The 13,956-nt window shown below is 34.7% G+C and overlaps 1 protein-coding gene across 1 annotated transcript; it reads right to left on the bottom strand.

The window, feature by feature from the left end:
• Positions 1 to 11,573: 11,573 nt before the first annotated feature.
• LOC148572673 (protein FAR1-RELATED SEQUENCE 5-like) lies at positions 11,574 to 13,074 on the bottom strand. The gene is made up of 2 exons (XM_088507685.1): positions 12,142 to 13,074; positions 11,574 to 12,023 (listed from the first exon to the last, which is right to left on the bottom strand). The coding sequence occupies exons 1-2, from the start codon at positions 13,072 to 13,074 to the stop codon at positions 11,574 to 11,576; spliced, it is 1,383 nt and encodes a 460-aa protein (XP_088363811.1).
• Positions 13,075 to 13,956: the final 882 nt, after the last annotated feature.

Here is a 13,956-nt window from a genome sequence, read left to right as displayed (position 1 = left end):
ATTGACTCATTTTAAGTAAGTAAAATAAATAACCATTATGCTCAAACATACTTAAGATGACGTGTCATTACATATGGAGGATCATGACCTACTGAAAAAATATGCACATTATATGCCACTAACCCGTGACCTTCAATTTGTAAGTTCTCATTAATTATTGGAATATTTTTATTATAATAAAAAGTACTCAAACTTGTACTTAAACTATTACATCCTATTTGTTATACAGATACATGTCCCAATCAAAGAGAACGATCACTGGTATGTAATGGTAATGAGCATTCCTGAAAAAATAATAACATTAGAAATAATAACATTTAAACTCTCACTGTAAGGTTGAAGACGATGAACCACGCAAGCATCATATTAGAAATATAGTAAGTTCACCTACTATAGAAACAAAGAAAATAATAACATTACTTCGAATAATAAAGCACAATATTTTTATTATAGGGAGTGGTTCTTTCTGAAATAATATTTTTAGATAAGTATGCAAAATGTGGTATATAAGAAATAGTGAGTTTCGAGGGTTGGGAAGTCCGTAGGGCAATAAGTATTCCTAGGTGCACAAATAGGTAATTATTTAAATTGTTGGTTATTTAATTTAATATATATTTTGTGTTCGAGTCTTATGCTGTATTACATGATACGTTTTTACATAGCAATAATTCAGCTGTATGGGTTATGCAATGGATGGATGTACAACAAGAATTCACTCCTGTGGTCTCCCCAAAAGTAACTTTTAACATAGACAATGTTGCTCTATAATTACACTAATACATATGTTAACGCTTAGTAAAATTAATTGCAGCTGCATGAGAAAAGGAGTAGGATGTATTTAGTATTGGATTTCGTCAACGGAGATTGGAATAAGATACGGACAGATGTTAACGAGAGATTTCAATTATGGTGGCTTATGATACACCCATAGCATCTTTACTGAAATCATGATAAATTATTCATGTCTTTTTGTTAGACTTAATAAAATAGAGAAATTTTTTAATTATGTATTTTTTTTATTTCTCTCATTGTGTATCACTTTTTCGTTATTCTATTAAGAACTTACTTATAATTCTGATTAAAACTCAAAATTATCAGTGTTATTTATCTAAATTTTTTTCAATTTTTTTATGATGAGCTCATCTTTATTAAAATAAAAAATTAAGCTGTATAATATATATTTCACAACTATAAAAACAAAATTACTTGAAATTTAGATAATAATGATCCATTCACTAATCAAGCTAATTATTCGGTTTCTAGTTCGGGTGGGCAAATTATTCCCCATTCGGCCATTCCAGCCCAGCTACCTTCTCGTCGTAAGACTCATTGGGAATCCAAGTCCATTCACACCAACTTATTATAAACAAAGATAACGATCTTAACTTCTAATTCTTTGATGTTACCTCCGTGAAGAAAGAGACCTTGCAAATAAAAAACATTTTCGTGTTAAAGAAACGCAACCCGCAAAATCGGAAACATGACAATTAAAGGACCAAATTTAGTAGAAATATAATTATGTGGAATCAGGAATCTTTGAACATTCAAAATAGTCAGCATGCAAGGGACATTTCCCTTTGTCCATTTCGAAGCATAATCCTAAAACATCAAGTAAAAATGAAAACATAATACAGATGATTTAAGGGAAAAAAGTTGTTTCATTGGACACTGAAGTTTTCTTGGTCGCAGTTAAAACAAGCTTCGTAGGCCCAGTTCAGAGTCTACAAGTTGTTAATGAGGCCATCATGTTGAGTTATTTTTGGTGTACTTATTGTTCGCACGCCTTCTTTCCTAAAGAGAATTTCACCTGCCTGGTCATAGCCACAAGTCATAACTGCCAATGAAGTGATGTACACTACTCTAAATAGCACAATCAGAAGTTATGCACATGCTTGAACACATTAAAAATTGAAAAGCAATGATTCCTCATACCTAAATAGCGCAATTGTTAGCCAATGCCCCTATGAGAAGAGGACCAGCAAATGGAAGTACCCATGTTGCAATAATCAAGATTCGAAAAAGCCAACCAGACAATGCAAACCAGGTGAAGAAAGTTGTCTGAAAGGGGGAACTGAGCAGTAAGATCAAAGTCGAGAAACTGAACTAAAGAATCACATGTATACTTGATGAGTTGGTGCACAATTAAGCATGATGCAAGGGGTTTTTTCTTCCTTTTTGTAAAATAAAAATAATAACTAAAGCTTACATATCTTCAAAGTAAGATCAGTGAATAGCCCCACTGTGCCCTTTGGAGAAAGTAAAGTTAATTAGATTCACAGGTTATAGCAGCATTAATGGAGAAAATGTTTACAATGAATTCTATGGGAGTCAATTTTTGGAACCTAATGTATGGTTTAATGCTCAAGTTAAATCTCGCATTTCACATGGTCTTTGTAAATAAATCTACATGAAACATTCCTAACTAGCATCTTAAACCAGAAATAAAGGATTCCACAACCTTAAACCATTAACTATACCATATTACAACACTTCATTACTACCGTACGAAGCATTCTCATCATATACCTAAAATATAAGCAATACAACATTATTAGTACTAGCTAATATGCAGCCATTAAAACTTTGTCATAACTCATTGGTAAAAATACTTACGAGTGAATCATCTTCAATGTTCACGTGATCATCCAAGTCATTATCAAATGTTTCAGTTCCACGGCCTTCTAACTACACAATGCCTCAACGAACATGATAAGTTGTTCGATTGTGGCCCTCCATGCCACATTGTCCACATCGATATTTTCTTTTATTGGACTGTGCAGCACTCCCTTTTGTCCTACATTTTCTTGGGTCCCTTGGCATGCTTGTCCCAGATCATTAGTTGCAAACCCAGCTCCAAAAGTATTCACTTTCACATCATCTCTTACACTATCTACATCATTAACCAACTCTTTTTGTGCAGCATCTTCCTCCTTAAATTGTTTCAACAAATTCATAGCCATTTTTCGTGTAAAGATAAATCTCTCAATATCTTGGCAACCAAAGTTAGCTAGTTACCTAAACCAATCCATCAAACAACCGTATTGACTTAGCATCAAAGAATCCCAATGAAATCTGAATGCATTTTGCAAACCTACTTTGGTAGTCTTGGTCCACCGAGGTAAGACTAATGACCTTGGCAGCTCATCTATATCTTCATGCACCAAGACGCAAACTATGTGTTCACAAGGTATGTCAAATGATTCCATTCTCATACATGAACAATTTGTAAATCATGTTGCTTGTATGCGAAGTTTGTATTCGTAGGTTTTGATGAATGACAAACCAACAAACGACATGAAAGACAAACCAACAAACAACTTGAATGAACAAGCATGTTGAAAGATCAACCAACATTCAACATTGAGGAATGAAGAGTTGAAAGCAACACAACAACAACAAGAAACTCAAGTCCACAACATTTGAAGACAAGTATAGTGTCTTAGGACTTAGGTAACTTCTTGTTAAGAACCAATTGCTAAAATCTCTCAACACACACTCACAAAATGTTTTGATGCACATCTTGCAATTCGATGCTAGCCAAATGGTTTAAAAACTTGTTTTCAAAGGTATAAAAGCATAGGAATTGACTCCAACAAGTTTGAGATCAATCCTAAGTATTTTGAAGTGATTTTAAGCCATTCTTTAAGGTTTGCATCGATGCACACTCATCTTGCATCGATGCAAAGCATGCAACGACTTTTTGCATCGATGCAAAGATGTTTGCATCGATGCAACCTAGCTGAAAATTCAAATTTCAGCTTCAAAGACACATTTGCATCGATGCAAAGTGTTATGCATCGATGCAAATGATTCAAAAACATAAAAAACGGCTAGTTTTATCAAAACGGCTTCATCCCATTAACTCCCAAACGTTTCTAAGGTTTGGGGAGTCTATAAATAGATGGATTGAAGCCTTATTTCATACAAGTGAGTATTTGCAAACTATCTTGTTCATATTCTTTCATTCTACACATTTTTAAGGTGTTATAATACACAATTTGAGAGAGCAATATCAATTGGTTCAATAGTGCTAAACTTGTAATCATACACTCTTCTAGAGAGTACTCATTTCATCTCAACAATTCTTTGAGAATTGTTTTCTTGTAACACTTTGTAAATTGGAGTGTGATCTCCAAGGTTGAGTCAAGAGTTATAAACACTATAGTCGGTGAGGATACCAAAGAAGTATACTAAGTACTCAAGGAAAATCTTAGAGAAGGAGTCTCTAAGTGGAGTGGGTTAGTATACGAGTGGTGATCATATACCGTGAGGTGTTAGAAACTAAGGACTCGGATTGTAAAAGGTTTTGCGCGAGCACCTTGAAGCTTGGCAATAGTGGAACTTCTCAATAGCGATTGAGAAAGAAAGTGGACGTAGGACAAGGATTGTGCCGAACCACTCTAAATAGCGTTTGCATCTCTCCAAACTCATCTCTTCTATATTATTGTCTTTTACCTTTGAGCAAATAAATTGTGATTGAAAAGTAGCTTCGTAAGTACTTAAGAAATAGCTTAAGTCCGATTGGTGAAAAGCTTGATCAATTTATTTGAGTTGGTGTCTATTGGAAAGTAAAAGCTCCTTATAAATGCTTAGCAATTGAGTTAAGCTCTTGGAAAAATACTAGTACAATAACACTTTTGTATATTGTCTTTAACTTTCGCAAAAAGATTCATTGTTGTTGCAATACTCAATTCACCCCCCCTCTTGAGTAATTGTGCATAGGTTCTACAAGTGGCATCAGAGCTTAACCCTTTGAAAGACTTAACCGTTTAAGGGAAAAGATCATGGCAAGCACAAGCTTTAACAACAACAACACTAGTGAAGGTAACTCAACCGCTAGACCTCCTCTTTTTAGCGGAACAAATTACTCTTATTGGAAAAATAAGATGAGAATTTGGATCCGTTCTCAAGATGTGAGAATTTGGAAAGTGATTGAGAATGGAAATCACATTCCAACAAAGACAACAAGCGCTAAAGAAGGAGAAGTCTCCGTCTTAAAGCAAGTACCGAAAGGAGAAAGTGAATATAATGACGATGATTGGAAGAAAGTGGCAATGAATGATAAAGCCATCAACTTCATTCATTGTGCACTTAACGAGCATGATTATATGAAGATCTCTACATGTGAAACCGCTAAAGAGATTTGGGATAAACTCCAAATCACTTACGAAGGAACCGACCACGTTAAAGAATCAAAGGTATTTATGTTGGTTCATGAATGGGAAAATTTTAAAATGAAAGATGAAGAGAGCATTGAAGAAGCTCTTGAAAGACTCTCCAAGATCTTCAACAACCTAAGCATGCTTGGCACAAAATACAATGATAAACAAATTGTGACCAAGGTGCTTACAAGCCTTACACCAAAATGGAACTCCAAAGTAAACGCCATTGTGGAAGGAAGGCTCTATGATCAACTTACATTTGATCAACTACGAGGTAATCTTCTCACCTATGAGATGACTATGCTAAATAGACAAAAAGGTGAAGAAAGCAAGAAGAAAAGTCTCGCCCTTAAAACAACATCACTACAAGAAGAGAGTGATGATAATGAAGAAGAAGGAGATGAAGAATTTGCACTCTTATTAAAAAGATTCAATAAGTTTGCAATGAAGAAAAACTTCAAGAGCAAAACAAAGGTACCAAAATGCTATGAGTGTGGAGAAGTTGGACACATTAAACCCAATTGTCCAAAACTTCAAAAGGAGGACAAAAACAAGAAATTTAAGAAGAAGGAGAAAGCATACATATCATGGGAGAACGAGGATGAATCCGACTCCGATGACGACGAGGTTGCAAATCTTTGCTTAATGGCAAGCGAAGAAAAGGTTAGTAATGACAACTCCACTTCTTTTAATTTACAAGATGAATATGATGCCTTACTTGAGGTGTACACAAAACTTACCCAAGATTATTCTCTCCTAAAGAAAAAGAATATGGATCTTTTAAAACAAAATGAGATGTTGAAAAATGAGAATATCAACCTTGGAAAAGATAAGTGTAGCACAAGTAGTGATCCATACAAATCTTGTAAAATGCATGAAAATGAAATTACAAATCTTAAGAACACTTTAGCTAAGTTCAATGAATCTTCAAAGAACTTAGATAAAATGTTGAAAAATCAAAAGCATGTTCATAATAAGGAAGGTTTAGGTTTTGAAAAAGGAAAATTTAAAAATACTAAAACTCCTATTAGGCAACCGCAAGCCCAAAAGGCAAGCATGCCTAAAAGGAATGAAGCCTTTAAACATCCTCCTCAACATGCTTCATTTAGAAATTATAATCACAATGCATATAGATCAAAAGATGTTGCATTTAGGAAACAACCTAGGCAACCATTTAGAAACATGCATAGGATGCATAATCCAAATGTCATATGTCATTATTGCAATAAAGTAGGTCATATAGCACCCGTATGCTTTACAAGAATTAAACATATAAACTTTCGTAGTCAAGATACGAGATGGGCACCTTATGGGCATTATGCTCATACTAACCATCAAGGACCCAAATTCACTTGGGTACCTAAATCCCAATTTTAATTGTTTTGTAGGTACGTGTTGGAGCTAAGGATACAAATTGGTATGTTGATAGTGGATGCTCCAAACACATGACCGGCGATGAATCAAAGTTCACCGCAATTGAGCCTACAAACGGAGGAAACGTGATCTATGGAGACAACAACACCGGCAAAGTAATCGGCGTTGGAAAAGTTGGTAAACATTCTTCTACCTCCATAGATAATGTTATACTTGTCAAAGGTCTCAAACATAATCTCATTAGTGTTAGCCAACTTTGTGACAAAGGAAACTTAGTCACCTTTGATTCAAAATGTTGTTTGATAAAAAGGCAAGACACTAATGAAATTGTGCTAATTGGACACCGTGTTGACAATGTATACATGATTAATCTAGATGAAGTTTCCTCAAATGATGTGAAATGCCTTGTTAGTAAAAATGATGAAACTTGGTTATGGCATCGTAGAGTAGCTCATGCTAACATGGACCATCTTAGCAAGTTGGTCTCTAAAGAGTTAGTAATTGGCTTACCAAAGCTACGTTTTGAAAAAGACGTCCTTTGCGACGCATGTCAAAAGGGAAAACAAGTAAAGGCCTCTTTTAAATCCAAAAATATTGTTTCAACAACAAGGCCATTACAACTTTTGCACATGGATTTATTTGGTCCTTCTAGGACTATGAGCTTTGGTGGCAATTACTATGCTTTAGTTATTGTTGATGATTACTCTCGATTTACATGGACCTTGTTCCTAGCAAACAAGAGTGATGCATTTCGAGCATTCAAAAGATTAGCCAAAGTTATTCAAAATGAAAAGAATTTGCATATATCATCTATTAGAAGTGATCATGGTGGAGAATTTGAAAACAATCTTTTTGAAACTTTTTGTGAAGAAAATGGCATTGAGCATAATTTTTCCTCTCCTAGAACACCACAACAAAATGGTGTAGTTGAAAGGAAAAATCGTCATTTAGAAGAAATGGCGAGAACTATGCTCAATGAGGCTAATATTCCTAAGTACTTTTGGGCGGATGCGGTTAGTACCGCGTGTTATGTTATGAATAGGATTATCATTCGACCTATTCTTAAGAAAACACCGTACGAATTGTACAAAGGAAGAAAGCCAAATATTTCCCACCTTCACGTCTTTGGTTGTAAATGCTTTATTCTAAATAATGGAAAAGATAACTTAGGCAAATTTGATGCTAAGGCTGATGAAGGAATCTTCTTAGGCTACTCTTTAACTAGCAAAGCTTTTAGAGTATATAATAAACGCATCATGACTATGGAAGAAAGTATTCATGTCGCTTTTGATGAAACTAACCGTTGTTATGCTAGAAAAGATTTTTATGAAAATGTAGAAAACTTTGATTCACTAAATTTGAATGGTGAAGACAAAGAAAAAGATTTAAATAAAGCCTCTACAACAAAGGATAATGTTCAAGTTGAAGAAATTGCACCATCACAAGCACAAATAAATGCACTTCCAAAGGACTGGCGTACTTCAAAGGATCATCCTCTAGACAACGTCATTGGTAATGTTTCGAAAGGGGTAACAACTCGATCCTCTTTTAGAAATTTATTTACATATAGTGCTTTTGTTTCTCAAATTGAACCATCTACCATTGAGTCCGCAATTGATGATGAACATTGGGTTATGGCAATGCAAGAGGAGCTTAACCAATTCAAACGAAATGACGTTTGGGAATTGGTGCCTAAACCAAGTAATCAAACAATTGTCGGAACAAAATGGGTTTTTAGAAATAAACTCGATGAAAATGGTACAATTGTTAGAAACAAAGCTAGATTAGTAGCTAAAGGTTATAATCAAGAGGAAGGCATTGATTATGACGAAACTTATGCTCCCGTAGCTAGATTAGAAGCTATTAGGATGTTACTTGCTTTTGCATCCTCTTATAACTTCAAACTTTATCAAATGGATGTTAAGAGTGCCTTTCTTAATGGTTTCATTCAAGAAGAAGTATATGTTGAACAACCTCCCGGTTTTGAGGATTATGAAAATCCTAATCATGTTTTTAAACTCAAGAAAGCTCTTTATGGTCTTAAACAAGCTCCAAGAGCTTGGTATGAACGTTTGAGCAAGTTTTTAATAGAAAAGGGTTTTAGAAGAGGGAAGGTTGATACAACTTTATTTATCATGATTGAAAACAAAAATATCCTTTTGGTACAAGTTTACGTCGATGACATAATATTTGGTTCAACTAACGAATCACTTTGCAAGTTTTTCTCAAACCTCATGCAAAGTGAATTTGAAATGTCCATGATGGGCGAACTCAACTTCTTCCTTGGTCTTCAAATCAAACAAGGGAAAGAAGGAACTTTCGTTAGCCAAACCAAATATTGCAAGGAATTGCTCAAAAGATTTGGAATGGACAATACTAAGGCAATGGACACACCAATGAGCACTACTTGCTACCTTGACAAAGATGAACAAGCCATTGTTTTGTAGGTTTATGAGTTGATGAATGAGTGATTAATCTTGAGGTAGATTGAAGTATTTGAAGATTATAAACAATGGAGGATCAACAAATTGAAGATTTTTTTTACATCAAGTCACTTTTTATTGCTTTATGTTTATTTGATTATATGAATTGTTAAACTAACTCCTAGTAAGCTAAGGATTTCTATTATGGTTTAAATACTTTGATATTTCCTTCATAATTTTGTTTAATGATTAATGCTTGTATGCTTATTTGGTGAATAACTCAAAATAGGCTTGGTACCCCTATTTTAAGTTAATGTGCATGTCTTGATATATTTCACTTCTTTAGGGGGAATTATGCATGCTTGTTATATATAAAAAGAGGAAATCAAATTCTTTTTGAAAGGGGGAATATCTCATCCTTGAGATTAATAGAGATATTGAACTTAAAAAAAATTCATTGTTTTATGCATGCTTCTATGACACATTTCAAACTCCTTTCTTTTTGATAATGTCAAAAGGGGGAAGAGAAGTTTGAGGATATTTGAAATTTTGAACTTTTGAAAAAGAAAAAGTTTGAGGATTTGAAAAGAAGGAATAAGTTTGCGAAACAATGATTTCAAAAAGACTTCCGCTAAGCAAAAACTTTTGATATCTAAATCGTTTTCTTTGATAAACGCCCTTTAAGGGAACAAATGCACATATTTAGGGGGAACTCCTGCAAAATTTTTTTTTGTGAAGTCTTCTCCAAAGCTTTCTATAAAACAAAGTGCATTATTGTTGCTTTCAAAATCATTTATAAATGCATATCCTCAAAATTGGTTTGTCATTATCAAAAAGGGGGAAATTGTAAATCATGTTGCTTGTATGCGAAGTTTGTATTCGTAGGTTTTGATGAATGACAAACCAACAAACGACATGAAAGACAAACCAACAAACAACTTGAATGAACAAGCATGTTGAAAGATCAACCAACATTCAACATTGAGGAATGAAGAGTTGAAAGCAACACAACAACAACAAGAAACTCAAGTCCACAACATTTGAAGACAAGTATAGTGTCTTAGGACTTAGGTAACTTCTTGTTAAGAACCAATTGCTAAAATCTCTCAACACACACTCACAAAATGTTTTGATGCACATCTTGCAATTCGATGCTAGCCAAATGGTTTAAAAACTTGTTTTCAAAGGTATAAAAGCATAGGAATTGACTCCAACAAATTTGAGATCAATCCTAAGTATTTTGAAGTGATTTTAAGCCATTCTTTAAGGTTTGCATCGATGCACACTCATCTTGCATCGATGCAAAGCATGCAACGACTTTTTGCATCGATGCAAAGATGTTTGCATCGATGCAACCTAGCTGAAAATTCAAATTTCAGCTTCAAAGACACATTTGCATCGATGCAAAGTGTTATGCATCGATGCAAATGATTCAAAAACATAAAAAATGGCTAGTTTTATCAAAACGGCTTCATCCCATTAACTCCCAAACGTTTCTAAGGTTTGGGGAGTCTATAAATAGATGGATTGAAGCCTTATTTCATACAAGTGAGTATTTGCAAACTATCTTGTTCATATTCTTTCATTCTACACATTTTTAAGGTGTTATAATACACAATTTGAGAGAGCAATATCAATTGGTTCAATAGTGCTAAACTTGTAATCATACACTCTTCTAGAGAGTACTCATTTCATCTCAACAATTCTTTGAGAATTGTTTTCTTGTAACACTTTGTAAATTGGAGTGTGATCTCCAAGGTTGAGTCAAGAGTTATAAACACTATAGTCGGTGAGGATACCAAAGAAGTATACTAAGTACTCAAGGCAAATCTTAGAGAAGGAGTCTCTAAGTGGAGTGGGTTAGTATACGAGTGGTGATCATATACCGTGAGGTGTTAGAAACTAAGGACTCGGATTGTAAAAGGTTTTGCGCGAGCACCTTGAAGCTTGGCAATAGTGGAACTTCTCAATAGCGATTGAGAAAGAAAGTGGACGTAGGACAAGGATTGTGCCGAACCACTCTAAATAGCGTTTGCATCTCTCCAAACTCATCTCTTCTATATTATTGTCTTTTACCTTTGAGCAAATAAATTGTGATTGAAAAGTAGCTTCGTAAGTACTTAAGAAATAGCTTAAGTCCGATTGGTGAAAAGCTTGATCAATTTATTTGAGTTGGTGTCTATTGGAAAGTAAAAGCTCCTTATAAATGCTTAGCAATTGAGTTAAGCTCTTGGAAAAATACTAGTACAATAACACTTTTGTATATTGTCTTTAACTTTCGCAAAAAGATTCATTGTTGTTGCAATACTCAATTCACCCCCCCTCTTGAGTAATTGTGCATAGGTTCTACACAATTGAATGCCATCTCAATGTCAAAAAAGAATACACGTCACATCTCATTTGGCGTTCGGTCCAAACCGACAGAGTAAATCACATAAGAGCCAATTTACCTCATATTTATTACCTTCATTGATGCAGCTCGTACAAGGATTGGTTGGAACATATAAAATATTGATAGGGTGTAAACATTGGCAGCACTCCTCTCTAACTGTTGAAAACACGTTTGCATACTGGGTCTTCCATTCACAGATGCGAGGTCAGCCTGGACCTCTTTCTACCGAATATGGTCGACACATCGATTAAAGTGTTGAATGAACTCAACCAGATTGTACCTTGAATTGACATACTTTGCAATGATTGAGTTTAATCCCTCGCATTGAGAAGTAGTCCGAAAATCAGCAAAAAACTTCCCTCTTATATGTGCAGTTGACCATGAATGTCTCTTCTTATACATATCTAGGACCCAACTCTTGTTTTCGACACAAAATTCCTCAATCATTTCAAACCACTTTTGACAAAATACATCAATTTCATAGTCGCCTAGCATACACTTTTTAAACATGGAGGTAAACTGGGGCTTGCCAATATTACTTGTTGCATTGCAAATCAGATGCCATGCACATAATCTATGATGTGCATTAGGAAACTCTTTCTCAATGACGAACTTCATTGATAGATCACCATCCGTGATAACCGAAACAGGTGCTTTCCCATTCATTGCCACCTTCAATTGTTGTAGCAACCACCTACATGTGTCTTTTTTCTCGTTGTAAATTAAAGCAGCAGCAAAAATAATTGTTTGATTGTGATGATTGACACCAAAAAATACCACCAATGGACACATATTTATTCCTCTTATAGGTAGCATCAAAAGCCAGCACATCATCAAATAATGAGTAATCTGCCCTACTGAGACTATCGCACCAAAATAAATTGCGCAAAGTACCATCAGCATCCACGTGATGATTAAAATAGAGAGAAGGGTCATTTGTTGCTTGATCTTCTAGATACTTCAAATCTGCATACGCATCACTAGGTAACTGGTGCCTCTGCTTTGCTATTTTATTGTATATGTCCCTTTGTATGAAAAAGAGATACCCGTAGCCACGTGCCCAATTTGCTAATGCTCGATATATCTGCCCAACACTAATCTCACCCTTTTCCATGTTAATCATGTGGCAAATATCAGCCTCAGACATGAATCTATGCCCATGAAGCAATCCAATCAACCGAGGATCTAGAAGCGAATGACTGTGTTCATCAGAAAAATAAGAAATAAACCAACGACCACTAGGTGCATCTAGACGAATCTCCATCATTGCACTGCAGCCACACCTTGTCTCTGGTGTAGGTTTTTTCTTAAAATTTCCAATGCCATTATTATTTTGTGGTTTAAATCCTTCACGATGACATACAAAATTCTTCAACTTAAGTACGTCCGCACGACTCTTTCTAGTCCTGTTCTTCCGAGCACTAAAGCCTCTTGTCCTTACATATCTATTGTAGAACTCAAACGCAATGTTGACATCAGAAAAGTGAAAATGACATATATCTTCGTCCCTAATGTTCCAAAATTCAATCATCCCAATGTCTTCGAGTGAGTCAATGTTATACCCTTCATCGAAGCCATGATAATCGAACATTGGTTCCACATTTGTGTCATCCTCATCCATATAATCCTCGTTAACTTCATCATGTTTTTCTTCCTCCTGCTCATACTGATCATATGGTATATGCTCACTATTAACCCCTTCATGAGAAAATTTCTGACCCATTACTTTTTGAACACAAATACACAATTCAAAATAAAACTTAAGTTTGTACATAAATTGCCAAAAGTGATAAGAACAAATATTTTTAAAATAGAGACCAAATTCCTTATATATCATGCATATATTTATGCCAATTTGCCAATTTGAGCGATCAACATTAATACAAATTGGAACATTAATACAAATTTGAGCGATCAACATTTGAGCGATCATGCACATATTTATGCCAAATTCCTTATTGAAACTCTAAAACCAATGATCAACATTAATACAAATTGAGAATGCTTGTTGCATCAAAGTAGCGATAAAATAACTCATTTTTGTGTATTCACTTGAAACTCATCATAGCATAACATGTGGCTCCCACTACTCACTTCAAATTCATTCCCTCAACACATCGAATCATAGGATGGACTGTGATCCCATTTTAACTAGCCACCCACTATATCATCCTGTGATGATGGGGTGATGAGTCCCAAGCACATAAAAAAAGTACTGCACAAATATGTCTCTTCTCTATAGTTGGGGACTATTATGCTAGAGGCTTACACTTTCATGAATTAAAGTTCAGAGTTTGATAACTTATAATTACTTATCTGAAGTGAGGTCACGTAAGGAGTGGTCAACAGAAGCCTAATCATCCAAGAAAGAAGAAAGCAGTGGTAGAGCTTCGTAAACACAAACCCAAATCAACTAATATTAATTCTAAGATCAGATAACTGAAATACATAGCACAACCATGCTAATATAAACTTGAACTCAAGAAAGCAGAACTAAAAAGCAGGTTTATTTTGTCGTTTCTCAAACTCGTTAATCTAAATAATAATAATAATAATAATAATAATAATAATAATAATAATAATAATCCACATTTGCCAATTTGAG

This window comes from Arachis ipaensis, chromosome B3 (genome assembly GCF_059453495.1).
Source record: "Arachis ipaensis isolate K30076 ecotype BB chromosome B3, ASM5945349v1, whole genome shotgun sequence".
NCBI classification, from domain to species: domain Eukaryota; kingdom Viridiplantae; phylum Streptophyta; class Magnoliopsida; order Fabales; family Fabaceae; genus Arachis; species Arachis ipaensis.
The sequence above is the reverse complement of the archived record's forward strand: the minus strand, read 5'-3'. Positions and strand labels throughout refer to the sequence as shown.

Bases quoted from the DNA above. Each gene is read 5' to 3' on its own strand.
- LOC148572673 (XM_088507685.1), bottom strand. From the start codon at position 13,074: ATGGGTCAGAAATTTTCTCATGAAGGGGTTAATAGTGAGCATATACCA. The intron at 12,024-12,141 runs GTGTCCATTGGT...CAACAATTGAAG, and splicing joins CCTATAAGAGGAATAAATAT to GTGGCAATGAATGGGAAAGC.